General features: G+C 55.9%; 4 protein-coding genes across 4 annotated transcripts; 3 read left to right on the top strand and 1 right to left on the bottom strand.

Moving 5' to 3' along the window:
- Positions 1–981: 981 nt before the first annotated feature.
- On the top strand, positions 982–2,142 carry LY79DRAFT_472407 (uncharacterized protein; the record flags this gene model as incomplete). The annotated part of the gene is made up of 1 exon (XM_060553216.1): positions 982–2,142. A coding segment is annotated over one exon (1,161 nt), but the record flags the coding sequence as incomplete, so codon positions are not given.
- Positions 2,143–2,582: 440 nt separating this feature from the next.
- On the bottom strand, positions 2,583–3,915 carry LY79DRAFT_510685 (glycerol-3-phosphate dehydrogenase; the record flags this gene model as incomplete). The annotated part of the gene is made up of 2 exons (XM_060554184.1): positions 2,583–3,801; positions 3,857–3,915. The coding sequence occupies 2 exons, from the start codon at positions 3,913–3,915 to the stop codon at positions 2,583–2,585; spliced, it is 1,278 nt and encodes a 425-aa protein (XP_060416635.1).
- A 501-nt stretch (positions 3,916–4,416) lies between these two features.
- LY79DRAFT_103075 (uncharacterized protein) lies at positions 4,417–5,296 on the top strand. The gene has a single exon (XM_060550641.1). The coding sequence runs from the start codon at positions 4,766–4,768 to the stop codon at positions 5,225–5,227; it is 462 nt and encodes a 153-aa protein (XP_060416634.1). The 5' UTR covers positions 4,417–4,765; the 3' UTR covers positions 5,228–5,296.
- A 5,292-nt stretch (positions 5,297–10,588) lies between these two features.
- On the top strand, positions 10,589–15,432 carry LY79DRAFT_510911 (glycogen debranching enzyme; the record flags this gene model as incomplete). Its single annotated transcript, XM_060554209.1, has 3 exons — positions 10,589–10,818; positions 10,885–15,268; positions 15,325–15,432. The coding sequence occupies 3 exons, from the start codon at positions 10,589–10,591 to the stop codon at positions 15,430–15,432; spliced, it is 4,722 nt and encodes a 1,573-aa protein (XP_060416633.1).
- Positions 15,433–15,587: the final 155 nt, after the last annotated feature.

Below are 15,587 nucleotides of genomic sequence, written 5' to 3'. Positions count from 1 at the left end.
GAACTTAATCGCCTACGAGCTACGATGTCTGATCGTCGATGACACGGCAGAGCAAAATTAGGCATCTCGAGTAGAGGCGTTTATTCATCGCTTTGGGGATGGCAACCAGGTGGGATTTGAGGTTCAGTGACACATCGAGCTGAAGGATTTCGTGCGCTACGTAAGGAAGCAAGAGACGATATGCTTGGGCAAACATGTGTGAGACCAGGTAAGGCTTGGCGAGGCGTTTGGCGTGCTCAATGGCGGTTGTTAGTCCTGCAATCGAAGAAAAAAATTGAAATATTGATTAACTTTTATTCTCACTACTCAACTCCACAAGCTTCCGAGTGTTCTGCCCCCTTTCATCCGTGACTTTTGTAGCATTCATGGCTTCTATCCAAATCGGGTGTCAAAGAAAGTTTGCTGCCTCAACGTGAGACTCGGCTTTAGCAACCCTCTCAGGGAGATATATTACTTCATGAAAGCAAGCGTAGGAGCTTGCAAGACAAGAACACTTTGAGTCCGAGAAGAATGGCCCAAGCGTTGAAAGGATGCACGATAGGCGCATCATCGTTGAGGCTAGTAACACCGAATCCCGGTCCCGATGCCGGTCCGCCAACCTCCGCCATGTATTCCACACATCGTCATCGTCCGTTATGTAAGCTAACTCCGCCAGTCCGCCGACCGGGTGTTCCGCAGACCTGCGTCACCATCTGATCTCTCCTGGCCCCCCAAGCACAGCGACACACAAAACAACCCCAACCCTGGATTCACCAGTTTCGCATTGTTCATTTCACCTCAACAACGACAACCCCCAGCTTCATCCCGGCTCGCCCAGCGCATCACGCGCCCCTCTGCGAGCCGCTCGCCGACCCAAAATCAGCTCTCGACCCGGACAGCTTCAGCCAACGACCGAGCCTCTCTCCCCCACCAACCCCGGGACAAACAGACGCATCCTTACGTCGTCCGATAAGCCGCAAAAGGATGGCGACCCCTCTTCCGCAGGAGCCGGTAAGCCTGGTCCAACAGATCAGGGAGCTTGCCATGGCGACGCCGCCGCCGCCGCCTTCCTACCCGCCCACCTCCATCATCCCGCGGACCTCCCCCTCGCGCCTGGCCGCGGCATCAACAGACGACGGCGACGACGCCGCCCAGGGCACGGTTCTCTACCTCGCTTACGGCTCCAACCTCAGCGCCGAGACCTTCCTCGGCGTGCGCGGCATCCGCCCCGTCTCCCAGGTCAACGTCTCGGCCCCGGCCCTCACCCTCGTCTTCGACCTCCCAGGCCTGCCGTACCGCGAGCCGTGCTTCGCCAATACGGCGCCGCGCAAGGTGCCCAATCTCCCAGACCCGTCCGACCCGCCGAAGTTCCCGCCCATTCCCCCGCCGCCACCGAGACCGACGCCGCCCCAGCCTCAGGAGTTCCCCATCGCCCCGGACCGCAGCGGCGGCGGTGACAAGACCCGGACCCCGGACCTGGGCTGGGACAAGGGACTCTTCGGCGTCGTCTACGAGGTCACCCGCGAGGACTACGCCACCATCGTCGCGACCGAGGGCGGCGGCTCCTCGTACGCCGACATCCTGACCCCCTGCATCCCCCTCCCGCCCCGCGTCTCCGTCCCCGAGAAGCCACCCATCGACATCCCGCGCCCCTTTTTCGCGCACACACTCTACTCCCCCTCCATCCCGGACCCTGGCGACGATGACGACGACGACGACCACAACAAGAGCGGGAAAAAGAACGGAGACCCCGGCAGGGAGAAGCCCGACGACCCCCGCAAGAAGTGGTACTGGCGCTTCGTCCGCCCCGCCCGCCGCCCGGACCCGACCTACGCCCAGCCCTCGGCGCGATACCTCAAGCTTATTACCGACGGCGCCGCCGAGCACGAGCTGCCCGACGACTACCAGCGCTGGCTCCGCTCCCTCCGCCCGTACGTCATCACCACGCTCCGCCAGCGCCTCGCCCGCTGGCTCCTCACCGCCCTCTTCTGGGTCCCCATGATGATGCTCTTCGCGCTGAGCAAGGCGCTCGCCAACAAGGAGGGCAGGGCGCCGCTGTGGATCGGCGTCGCGCTCGGCGTCGTCTTCAACCTGCTCTGGATGGCGTACGACGGCGTGCTCAAGCCCGTGTTTGGGGACGGAGAGAGGACCCAGGACGAGGACGAGGACGAGGACGAGCACGGGGATGATGCGGCGTCGTGGAGGGCGAGGACTAGGTCGTGGAGGGGGCGGTGCGCGAGTCCTGACGAGGAGAAGATGGGGTTGCTGGACAACATGGACTGATTCAAGTCGAAACGGTGTCGCAGACAGAACACACAACACACAATTTTGTTTTTCTCGTTACAATAGCTTGTATGATACCACCGGGTCACTTAAATTGACAAAACCTCGACATTACTCAACCCGTTGTAAACAAATCCTTTCCACACCAGGCCGCTGTGATTAAATCATCCAGGGATATCAATGTGCATTTGCAGAAACCAAATATACCCATACTCCAGTTCCCAATACACACACCCACACCCGCAGTAATGTCCTGTATTGCCTGTATGCTTTTTTGTAACGTCTTCAACACCCCGTACCCCCTTGTCCTTTCCCTCCACCTAATTCTCTGACGCCGACACCAAGTTCGGGATGTCGTCGACACTGTAGCGCCCCTCGAGAATACCGTGCACAGCCGTGAAGAGCGGGTATCTCTTCTCCAGACCCCTCGCCTTGAGGAAGCTGTTCACTTCCTGTGCCGTGCTCGTGCCCTGCAGCATCTGGCCGTTCAGCTCCCGCTTCTCCACCTCCTGGACGCTCAAACCTTCCTCGACGGCCATCTTTGCGCACCTGAAGTTGCGGCCGCCGCTGCAGGACGTGATTAGGTCAGCGACACCCGCCGACTCCTCGGTGAAGGTGCCCGTGTGCACTGTCTCGCCAAAGAACTCCTTGCCAAAGTTGACCATCTCCAGCAGGCCGATGCGCATAATGGCGGCTTTTGCGTTGTCGCCCCAGCCGCGGCCGTCGACGAAGCCGGCGGCCAGCGCGACGATGTTCTTGAGTGCGCCACCGAGGGAGACGCCGGCGACGTCGGAGACCATGCGGACGTGGAAGTAGGGGCGGTGGAAAAGCTGCTTGAAGATCTGGTGGTCCAGTGGCGGGTACTCGGCGGGGACGGGGGTGAGTTTTGTCTTAGAGGCGCGGCCGCGGGCGTCCTTGTGGTGCATGTCGACGGGGGTCAGGGGGGCGATGCTGTGGCCGTTGCCGTTGGTGCTCGGGGAGGCGGAGCGCGGGGTCGGGGCGCGGGAGTTGTCCATGGGGGGCGGGTCGTAGGCGATGGTGGTCTCGGACCACTTCTCGGCGGCGATCTCGGAGGCAATGTTGGCACCGGAGAGGGCGCCGCAGTAGATGCCGAGGCCGTCGCCAATCCACTCGGAGAAGAGGGAGACGCCATCGTCCGAGACGTTGACGCCCTTGATGCACGAGATGCCGCGGGCGAAGGGCAGGATATGGCCTCGCAGCTGCTTGCAGACGTTGGCGATGAACTGGTGGGGAAGGTTGAAGATGAGAATGGTGGAGTCCTTGACGGCGTCCTGGAGGGAGGGGTTCGCGATGATGTTGTGGGGAAGCTTGATGCCGGGCAGGTACTTTGTGTTCTCGTGATGCTTGTTGATGACGGCGGTGAGCTTCTGGGGCTGGTCGCCGACGGCGGCGTCGTAGTAGGGGGACGTCTTGTCGAGGACAACCTCTTCCTCGTACACCCACATGTGCACATCTTGTTCGAAGAGGTCGGGGTAGGCCGCCGTGTTTTCGGCGACGATCTTGGAGATGGTCGAGCCCCTGGGTTGGAGTAGTCAGTAGGCAATCGCTCGCGCGATAGAGCAATGGAGCTCACCAGTTACCGGAGCCGACCACCGTCACTTTGTGTTTCTTCTCGGCGCCGAGGAAAGCCATTGTCGTTGCAGAGTTGAATCGTCGTAGGGGAAAGGTGCTTCTGGCGACAGAGACGATAGGACGTAGTCTGAAGAGCATGAGGCACAGTAGGAGAAAGGACAGAAAAGATTGTCGAAGGGAGGGGTGAAGTTTATCTACCTAGCAGGTAACATGTAGGAGCTACGGAAAGGTACAGGATAGATTACGGGGGAAAGGGAGGGTCCAGACAGGTACTATCGGCACCGGCTCATCTCTCGGTGATTATATGTGAGTGAGAGGGAGAGGGAGTGTATGCAGTGCGTGCCGACGTATTATGCGTATATACATACTATGCTTGCTATGTTACCAGCTGATGGACGGCAGAAAAAAAAATTGGAGAGTGGGAGACAGATAGACCGTGCTACGGTGTGGGTTGTTTGCCCCTCCATCCGTCTTGTCGATCTATCTACCTAGCCAGCCTCCTTCTCTCCTCTGTTTCTTCCAGTTACACACCAACAGTCTCTTTCTTTCTAGTTTATTTCTCCTTCTCCCCCAGTTCCATTCTTATCTGAGGAAGGAAGTTTCTGCCAACGGTTGCCCAACTTAACAATCAGCTCGACCAGATTACCGGGGTGTTCCTGCCCGACGGCAGTGTTGAGAGCAGCATGACGCACGCCCCAATCGAACAGGGTCATCGCAGCCCTCATCACCGCTTTCCGAAAGGGGAATAGTCGCTCAACGAAAACGCCAGGGGGTTGAGACCGAGCCCGGGTTTTTTCCTCTGATCTTGGAACCGGGGGCAGGAAGGGAGGGGCTTGCCGAGGACAAGCACACACCGAAAAGGAAGTGAGGGGCTTGCCGAGGACAAGCACACACCGAAAAGGAAGTGAGGATGGACGGGACCAAGGTTCTGGGGCCTGAGCCACCCGGGATGCCTCGGTCGGCCTCTACGCCTTGCCTTCCCTCCCGGCTGCTGGCCGAGGGAAAATCGGACTTGGCATTGTTTCCTTCGGTTACTCGTGTTCACTTCTCTTTTCTCTCCCCAAGTCTCAAGCCCGTTTCTCCAAAATACTTCATTCCCCCACACATTCTTCTTTCCTACCTATGTACGGGGCGTGGGAGCTCGGCCTGTCAAGACAAAAGAGCAAGCCACAAAAAAGTCAACAAACTGCGGCTGTACATAATATGTGACAATAATAGTGCAGTACCCACCGCCCTATCAACGCCCCCACCTAGTATGGCCAATGCTCGTGTCCCCCTCAGTGGGAGGTGCAATGTACCGGTAATGCTGCTATGCCTATCCATCCTTCCGCCCCATCCCCTGGTAGCCGATGGGGAATCACATGCCAAATAGACTTCCATTTGTTTCTCTTCCCCTCGTGCCTGTTTCTCTGGGGTCCCACGAAGCTGATCGTCGCATGGGGGGTCGTTTCCCCCCCTCATTGGCGAAGACACGAGATATCGCGGCAACGCGGGCACGACGGGAGCCTGCTTATTGCGACCGCAACCGCGGCACAAAAATATCCGCCTGTGATTCCTGCTTCCCGACGAATTTCAGCGCTGTCGTCGCCGCGGCTGCCGCAACATCGAGGGCAAACGTTCGGTCTGCCGAGGAACGTCTGACGAGAACCTTGTGCCAGCGGATGGCGTGATCTGGCCGCTGCAATGTACGATGAAATGAACAGCTTCTGAGCGATTCCCGCGCAAATTTCTCTATCAATCTTATTATTCGCATTGACAACTATTCGCTTCTGCCATAACGCCACGCATAACCAAAGACCGTCTTCCCAAGTTCTAAGCACTAACTGCCCGCGAAACCAATATGGGAATTATCTTACCTTCACGCGAGCATGCTAACGGAGAATCGCAGTCTATGGCATGCACGATGGATCATGGGCTCATCCGCTCAAGTATCGCAGCTACAGATGGCATGCATTAATGATCCGAGGCTGTGGTCAACCACGCAGGCTGCTGCCGGTGCAAGGTACATAAGTTGGATCAAGATGTAGCTAGACGCCGGGATGTGACTGTTCATCCACGCCACATCCCCTCCGGCCATTACCTACGGGATGGGGGGCACAGTATGTAGAGTGCTACGTGACAAACGCTCGATCTGGGGGTCACCCTTCTATACTTGCGGAGCTACGACTGCTTTTTCTGGGGTACGACTTATTTGGCGCTGTTGTGTCGTTCGTCCTATGGCAGGCTGTTTTCAAACTCGCAGTGCGATGTTCAGCCAAGTAGCCTTTTCCGAGGTTGCTGAATCTCAACGGCAACAACGATCGTTTAGCCCAACAACACCTCTTCCGCGAAGATTTTGCGCCTGAAACATTCGACTGAAGTACTCAGTCGTTGGGCTCTCTCACGCCTTGGTAAGGAGAGCTAGTTGATGCGTTTTGCCGGAGAGGGCACGCGCTGTTAGCAGCGCGGAACGGCCCGCCCACAGAGTGCAGAATGTTCGGGATGTGCTACGCCGAAACCGAGACGTTGTGAACCGGCATTGCGCTCCTAGTGCCGCGTCAGAGCTGCAGGCAAGCCGAGGGGGGGTGGGGAGGGCAATTGGGGATGCTACGTACATCCCGACTGCTCATCCCTCCGTTGGGTGAGCGAAGTTCTTCTCTGACTTGCTTGTCACCTGTTTCCCAAGCTCAGAAACGAGAAGCACAGTAGATGATGCGATGTCTCGCCAAACACGAACAACAGAGACTTTACTGAGCCGAGAGCATGCCGCTCGGGGTCTACTTCAGTTACGGGTGATTCGTCACCATGCTTCTTACACTTCAATATATGGCATTTATAGAGAGTTATGACTTTACCTCCTGCACGCTTGTATGTCCTGGAGATTGAGGGGAGTTCTTATATGGCCGGTCCTGCAAGAATGTCGAGCTGATAAGTTCCGCGTCTTATGTGATGTGCAATACGAAGACAATATCCCCAAACCCTAGCAGCGGACATTCGGACATCGAAGGGCAAGTGGATTAGAGCTGTCATTCGGGCTCTCCTATCTCGCCTCAATGAGCATAGCATAGATTTTGTCCAATTATGAGAAATGTAGGAGCTCGTACTTCGTAGGTTTGATAGACAACCCTTTAACGCGTATGTTGGTTCAATACTTGAAGAAGTTACCATTTAAATAGCACAACTCTGCATGGACCAGTTCATCAATGAAGTTGCCCAGCGAGGAACCTGTTTTGCTGCGGTAAGCAGCCTGCCACCCAGGGGTGCATCGCGTCCGATGTCAGCAATGTGTGGTAGGCGAGAAGTTTTGTGCAAATTGTAAGATGAATTTCCATGACCGGAAAGCCCCTCGAGATGAATCGACCGACTCACTGCACACGGCGATGTGATACGTGCTGAGGGACATTGGCGAGAGCTTCGCTTGCTCTAGCGAGGTAGATAGCAGTTTGTATGGCTATCTCAGAAACCTTGTTAAGCGACGCTAATGTTTGACAACAAGGTAATTTGACACGGGAGGCCTCTCATTGCTCAGAGTTGTAGTTATGCTCCTGACGATGGTGTTCCTTCTGGGGTGGATCAACCATTCCCAAGCTCGAATTGCCTTTGCAGATCTAGGATCATCGTCCCACACACATTGAAATCTGGTTGCTGCATACGTTCTATGCGTTAGGTTTAGCTGATACAATACCGTTAAATCAAAATGAGGGTGAGCTGCTCGTGTAATATGGAACGGGTTCTCAATCGTCGAGATGCCGCCAGTTACTAAACCCCTCTCAGAATCATCAAGCGACAGACTAGTTCATATGATTTCAAAAGAGACTAACAGAATACTCTGGCTGACGCGATGACCGAACGGCCGTGGTGGCCCGTCTAGTCACACCATAATAGCCATCGCGCAAAGCGGCTCAATTAAAGCTAGCTCGCTAGCGACCTAGCTCTCTAGGAGTACAGGGGCATGGAGATGAGCACTAATAGATTCTTGCATGAGGTACGTCATGGCGGGAAGAGGTTGACATGGCAAGGGAAAAAGCGGTGTCGGTTCCGTCGTATCCAGCACTGCCTGGCGAGAACGTGGCCCAGTCGGGTATAGAGAAGTGGGAATACGCCTCACATATGCATGCGTGTTTGTTTTTTGGCAGCACGGTCACTCTGGCACAGAGGGAAATGGGGGAGAATGTGGTAGCCCGTTGCGGCGGGTGATGTTCAGGCACGCAAAGCCAATTGGGCATGAGTCGGAGGTGCGGCCACTCAGGAACGCGGCTGATCTTGTGCTGGAAGGGGAAGAAAGGAACAAGAGTGTGTGTGTGCGATATGATGGGTGATGAAAATCAGAGACAGCCGTGGCGGGGGCAGTAAGGGGAGGGGTGAAAGTGAGAGTAAGTGTAGCTGCCCGAGTTGGAGAGTTTGGAGAGTTGGAGGCAGGAGCTGCTGTCGTCCCGGCCGAAAAGAGACAGGTACGACAGGGAAGCAGCAGAGAAGGAAGGAGGGGCATGAAACCGCGTCCGTGTCTGCGCAGCAAGGCGATCGCTAGAGCTGATGTGGGATGGAGCTTGGTGACGTCACGCGACTTGCCAGGATGGGAGCTCTTTTGATTCTAGCCCCCCCCCCCCCCCCCCCCCCTTGCAAGCAAACTCTCTCCAACGGAATTAAAATTAAAATCAACTGTTAGAGCCTCTCTTGCTTGGTATCGCAGAATCAAGATCAGACCATGCTATACCACACCAGACCAACCAGGCGCGGCCAACACACTTGGACATGAGTCGGCATTTGCGCCGATCGTTGCACAGATGGCGAGTTAGGCCATGCTACAGAATTAACTAGACCAACCAACGAGTCGTCAAGACACGATGAGTCCTTTGAGAAAGTCTAATACGATGGTCTACAGAATCCCAGTCAGGACCTTGAACGAAGAAGAAATAGATAAGGAGAAAAGATGAGAAAAATGAAATAAGAAGGAGGGCAAGATAAGAAAAAAGAAGACGAAAAAGAGGAGACAATCTTTAAGCTCCCAAACCGTTGAGAGATGGCCATGACGATGTGACAACGTAGACAGTTATCGAAAAGGCCGTTACGACGGACCAGTACCGAATGTCCGTCTCCCCCCCTGGCACACCCGAGTCTGGCCATGCCGGCATGCAACGTCAAACCCGGGTCACCGCTCAAAAAAAAAAAAAAAAAGAAAAAAAAAAAAAACCCCCCCGAGTTACACAATACGGAACGCTACAAAACAAATACGCGCAGGAAGGGGCAAGGGGGAAGGGAGGCCATTGACTGGCTGGCTGCGTGCATCGCGATCGAGAAGTCGAGAGAAGTGGGCATTCCCAGTATCGGACATTGGTCTGGATCCTCGAGGATCGTGATGGGCGGCCCTCGACGGCTGGGCGCTAACTCAAACCCCCGCTAGCGCCTCGAGCTGTCCCCGCCGAAGCTATCCGGTTCGGGCGCTGCCAAACATTCCCATGTTGCTGTGGCCGCCATTTGGCAGCTCAACCGCTAGGTACTAAGTACTCCGTACATGGCATGTATCTTTCTGCGAGGTCTGTTCCGTCATGTACCTTCTCCGCGTGGAGCTGGTCCGGAGATACCTGCCCCGCAGCCTTCTCGAGCTGTTCCCCAGAGACCATTTTTATGTGATCTTTTTCCTTTTTTTCTTCTCTCCCTTGTGCAGTACTGGAGCAATGGAGACGAGCTTCTGGGTCGCCTGGGCGACAGGATGATTCCTTTTGGTGCCGTTACACCTGATGCTTTTGGCCCCCTTTTTGCAGGTGTTGTCGTTTCGTCAGTCCTGCCTGCCTCGAGCTCCTGCAGCTAAAGTCAGCAAGGTTGTTGCATCCGTAGTTGTCCAACCAAGTACCCCGAGATGGGTTGATGGGTTCGTGTTTGCCGTAAATGGCTCAAGAAGAGACCTGCTCCGAATGACGGTCCTTTAACGCAGAGTACATGCGTGCCAAGGAAACACCGTACCTTGACCGAAGGGGGGAGCTTCCCTCCCGGCAGCCCTAGCGTCTTGTTTTGCGTGACTTTGCTGAGCTCCCCCTCCTACCTTAGTCTCCAATTCCGAAGGCGAACGAGCTCAGGTACATTTGCTCATTGGCTGAGAGGCATTGACGCCGCATACGGGCAAGAAGACCGCAACTGGCCGGCGGTGATACCCCGCCATACCACACCTTCTGCTTTACCTACCTAGGTAGCCGTCCGGACTGAGACTGAGAGTACCGTGGTAAGAGCCGAGAGAGGAAGAGAGAGGGAGAGAGAGAGATAGGAAGCACCGTGCCGACCGTACCTTGTTCTGGTCATCTTCGGTGCTAGGCAAATGCCTCTCTACCTAGTCTATGCGCTCGGTTAATATCGTCACCATCCTCCATCTCGTCTCTTGTTTTCTTTTCTTCCTCCTTACACACACACTCGCGCGCACACACATACACATACATATCTTCTTCTCCCCATTCTCTTACCTCCCCCTCCAGTCATTAATGCTAAAGGGCCACGGTCTCTTCAAACCTCCGTTGAGTTGCTGGAATTCCGTCTTTATCGCCTCTTGATCAATTGCTCTCCGCAGCTGCTGCGCTCGCGCCCCCAGCTCCCCCAGCATCGGCCCATTCTTTCGCCTGTCACGTCTCCGCATGAACCAGCAGCCAGTGCACCCGCTCCCGCTCCCACCACCGTAAGGTCCCACGCCTACCTCGCCCTCCCCATCCGTACCCACGTCACCATTTTGTCCGCGGGGCACGAAAGCTGCCTCCTACAACATTCGCAAATGATACCAAAAACCATGATATCCAACGAAGTATACCTCCTGCCCCTCAACGACGATGGCTCACCCCAGGTCGCCGGCGAATACGTCTACCTCGCCCCCAAGACGAACGATCCCGTTACCATCCGCTTCGCCATCGAGGGCACCTCGTCCATCTGTCGCCATGGTAGTCTGTGGGTCAACATTCCAGACCAGGGCGCCGAGTTCCACAGAGACCACTTCCGCGAATTCAAGTAAGCTCATGACCGCAATCGGTGCTGCTACATTGCGCCTCTCCTTCAAGCTGACTCGCGGTTCAGGCTGAAGCCAGACTTCAACCGCACAATTGAAATCTCTATCCCCATCTTTCAGGCCGGCGCATATGCCTTCTACACCACATACGCAGAGTTGCCAGATCTCGCCGAGGAGCTGGACTCGAGCCCGCAGACCACGACCACCAACAAGAAGACGCCCCTCTACTACATCGATGTCGCCCCGCGCCTCAGCCTCGATGGTCGCCCTCTACCGCTGCCGGCTCTGTCAATTTTTTCTGTCATTAGCAAGTTTATGGGCAAGTACCCGGGCGACTGGGAGAAGCACCTGCGAGGCATCAGCGACCGCGGCTACAACATGATTCATTTCACCCCGTTGCAGGTCCGCGGTGCTTCCAACTCACCCTACAGTCTGTACGATCAGTTGGGCTGGGACCCTGAATGCTTTCCTGCTGGTGAAAAAGATGTCCAGGGCCTCATTGAGAGCTTGGAGAAGCAGTACTCCATGCTGAGCTTGACCGATATCGTCCTCAACCACACGGCACATAACAGCGCATGGCTACAGGACCACCCCGAGGCTGGATACAACCTTGTGACGGCGCCGTGGCTAGAATCTGCTTGGCTTTTGGATACGAAGCTGTTGGAGCTGAGCGACAACCTCGACAAGCTTGGGCTTCCTACCGAGGTGAAGAGCGACGAGGACCTGATCAAAATTATGGACGCCATCAAGAAGCACGTCATCTCCGAGATCCGCCTGTGGGAATACTATGCAATTGACGTTGAGCGCGACGTTGAGACGGCCTTGGAGGCTTGGGCTGCTGGTCATGCGACCTCCCTCCAAGACGCTGCTGATGGCGCAAATGTTGCCGGCCTCAAGGACGCCTCTCTAAAAGACCAGGCCGAGTTTCTCATCAAGCACGGTCTGCAGGGCACCGACCGCATGGGCGAGCGATTCAGGAGGAGGGTCGACCCCAAGGTTGCCTCTGGTCTTCTGTCTGCCATCTTCGGACGCTACGAAGGCGAAGAGGGCAGTACCACGACAAAAGCAGACGCAAAGTCCAAGCTCAAGTCCCTCCTTGACGAAATCAACCTGCCTTTCTACAAGGAGTACGATGCCGAAATCAGCGAGATTCTGCAGCAGCTCTTCAACCGCATCAAGTACTGCAGAATCGACGAGCATGGCCCACGCATGGGTCCCATTAATAAGGAGTTCCCTCTTATCGAAACCTACTTTACCCGCTTGCCGAAAAACAACACAACAGCCAAGAACAAGCCGGAAGAGAACGTTCTCGTCAACAATGGTTGGGTCTGGGGCGGCAATGCGCTGGTTGACAATGCAGGCCCTGACTCACGCGTCTATCTCAGACGCGAGGTCATTGTCTGGGGAGATTGTGTCAAGCTCCGCTATGGTAGCGGGCCGTCTGACAGTCAGTTCCTGTGGGATTACATGACAAAGTATGCTCGCATGCTGGCCAAGTACTTTGCTGGTTTCCGCATCGACAACTGCCACTCCACCCCACTCCACGTCGCTGAACACATCCTCGACGAGGCGCGGCGCGTCCGCCCCGACTTGTACGTTGTGGCTGAACTGTTCACTGGTTCCGAGGAGATGGACTACGTCTTCGTGAAGAGGCTCGGTCTAAGCGCGTTGATCCGTGAAGCCATGCAGGCGTGGAGCACCGGCGAGCTAAGCCGTTTGGTCCATAAGCATGGAGGTCGGCCGATTGGCAGCTTCGAGGTGGATGAAATTTCCAAGGCGGACTCCAAGTCTCCCATAAGCCCCCTAAGCCCGTCTGTTGAGGGCACCGACATGCTCAACGGCAACAACCCGTCTTCGCGCGAGATCATTCGGAGGATCAAGCCGGTGCCCGTCCAGGCCCTGTTCATGGACTGTACCCACGACAACGAGACCCCTGCCCAGAAGCGTGATGCCCGCGATACCCTCCCAAATGCGGCTCTTGTCAGTATGTGTGCTAGCGCCACAGGCAGTGTCATGGGTTATGATGAAATCTATCCCAAGCTTGTCGATCTCGTCAATGAGACCAGACTGTACACTTCCGAGTCTTCTAGCAAGCCCGTCAAGGTTGGTGGTGGCAGAAACGGCATCGGTGGCATCAAGAAGCTCCTGAACCAGATTCATACACTGATGGGGAAGGATGGCTACGACGAGACTCACATCCATCACGAGGATCAATACATTACCGTCCACAGAGTCCACCCCGAATCAAGAAAGGGTTATTTCCTGATCGCACATACAGCTTTCCCCGGCTACGGCAACGGCAACGGTGCGTTCAACGCCGTCCACCTTGGAGGCACGAAAGCTCGGCACCTTGGCAGCTGGATGCTGGAGGTTGAAGCTGGCGAAGAGGCCAGGAAGGAAGTTCTCGGTGACAAGAAGCTCCTGCGGGGCCTCCCCAGTCGTGTCGTCGATGTTCCCGGTGTTCGCATGGAGGTCAAGGGCGACGACACGATCATCGCCGTTCGCGACAAGTTCCCTCCCGGCAGCATCGCTCTTTTCGAGACGTGGATTCCGGCTGCTGAGCACTCATCGGGTCTTGACAATTACGTCACTTCGGGCGCCAGATCCGCGATGGAGAACCTGAGCCTTGTTGATCTTAACTTTCTGCTTTACCGATGCGAGGCCGAGGAGCGTGACGGCAGCGACGGCAAGGATGGCTGCTACGAGATTCCTGGGTACGGCAAACTCGTCTACGCCGGTCTGCAGGGTTGGTGGAGTCTCCTCAAGGATATCATAAGGGACAATAACCTCGCCCACCCCCTATGTCAAAATCTCCGCGACGGCCAATGGGCTCTCGACTACATCGTTGGGAGATTGGAGCGCATCAGCAAGACACCTGACTTTGATCGCTTGGAGAAGCCCGCTGTTTGGTTGAAGGAGCGTTTCGATGCCATCCGTAGGATCCCTAGCTTCCTGTTGCCGAGATACTTTGGCCTTGTTTTGCGAACAGTGTACAACGCCGCCTGGGAGCGCGGCCTCGAACTCATGAACGACAACGTTCGCGAAGGCCAATGGTTCCTTCAGAGCCTCGCGATGGTCAGTGTGCAAGAGACTGGCCTTGTCAAGTCTGCGTCCCTTTGGCCGAAGAAGCCGGTGGCTTCACTGGCTGCAGGCTTGCCTCATTTTGCTGTCGAGTGGGCGAGATGCTGGGGCCGCGACGTTTTCATTTCCCTCCGTGGTCTCTATCTCGGTACTGGTCGATTTGACGAGGCCAAGGAGCACATCCTCGCATTCGCCAGCGTCTTGAAGCACGGAATGATTCCCAACTTGCTCAGCAGTGGGGCACTGCCTCGCTATAACTCGCGTGACTCCATCTGGTTCTTCCTGCAATGCATCCAGGACTACACCAAGTTCGCTCCCAGCGGACTAGACCTGCTGCAGGAGAAGGTGAAGAGGCGTTTCCTCCCCTACGACGACACCTGGTTTGACGTCGAGGACTCCCGTGCCTACTCGCATGAGAGCACGATCGAGGACGTCATCCAAGAGGCGCTCCAGAGACATGCCTCTGGCATGTCTTTTCGCGAGGCGAACGCTGGCCCTTCAATCGATTCTCAGATGAGCGATGAAGGGTTCAACATCTCCATCAAGCCTGACTGGGAGACCGGTATTATCTTTGGCGGCAACCAGCACAACTGCGGCACTTGGATGGACAAGATGGGCGAGAGCGAACGCGCCGGCTCCAAGGGTGTTCCCGGCACACCCCGTGATGGCGCAGCCATCGAAATCACAGGTCTCCTGTATAGCACCCTTAAGTGGGTGGCTTCCCTCAACTCTGATGGCAAGTACCAGTATTCTTCTGTGAAAAAGGCCGACGACTCGACCATCTCTCTTAGAGACTGGGCCAATCTCATCCGAGCCAATTTCGAGCGCTGCTACTACGTTCCCTTGATTCCTGAGGAGGACTCCAAGTACGACGTCAATCCCAAGATCATCAACCGACGCGGCATCTACAAGGACCTGTACAAGTCTGGCAAGGAGTACGAGGACTACCAGCTGCGCGCCAACTTTCCCATTGCCATGTGTGCGGCCCCTGAACTCTTCGAGCCCGAGCATGCGCTGCACGCCCTCTTGGTTGCCGACAAGGCCATCCGTGGCCCCACGGGTATGGCAACTCTTGACCCTGCGGATCTCAACTACAGACCCTACTACCGCAACAGCGAGGACAGCGAGGACTTTGCCACTAGCAAGGGACGCAACTACCACCAGGGTCCGGAGTGGCTGTGGCCAACGGGATTCTTCCTCCGCGCACTTCTCAAGTTCGACCTTGCAAGGAGGGGATCCGAAGCTGGACGTACTGAAGCCTTCCAACAGGTCACGCGGAGACTCATGGGCTGCAAGCAGATGATTCGGGAGAGTCCATGGGCAGGATTGGCAGAACTAACGCAGAAGGACGGCGAGGATTGCCCTGACTCGGTAAGTCTTATACATCGGAACCCCGACGTGTGAAGTGTAGGCTAACAGATATATAGTGCCCCACGCAAGCGTGGTCCGCCGGATGCTTGATCGACTTGTACATGGATGCTGCTGAAGAGCAGAGTGATAAAGCCAAAATTGCCTTACCTGTAAGGACCAAGTAAATGATGCGTTGTTGCGAAAACTAATAGCTCCCACTGGGTAACGTGTTCAGAATGGTAAAGCGGTTTGAGAGTTTCGAGAAGGATGATGCAGAGAAAAAGGCCCGGAATAAGCAAAAAGCCGAACGAACGTGATCGCCTGATTTTTGGATTGAGAC

Source organism: Colletotrichum navitas (assembly GCF_030913465.1).
Source record: "Colletotrichum navitas strain CBS 125086 chromosome Unknown LY79scaffold_15, whole genome shotgun sequence".
NCBI lineage: Eukaryota > Fungi > Ascomycota > Sordariomycetes > Glomerellales > Glomerellaceae > Colletotrichum > Colletotrichum navitas.
The sequence above is the reverse complement of the archived record's forward strand: the minus strand, read 5'-3'. Positions and strand labels throughout refer to the sequence as shown.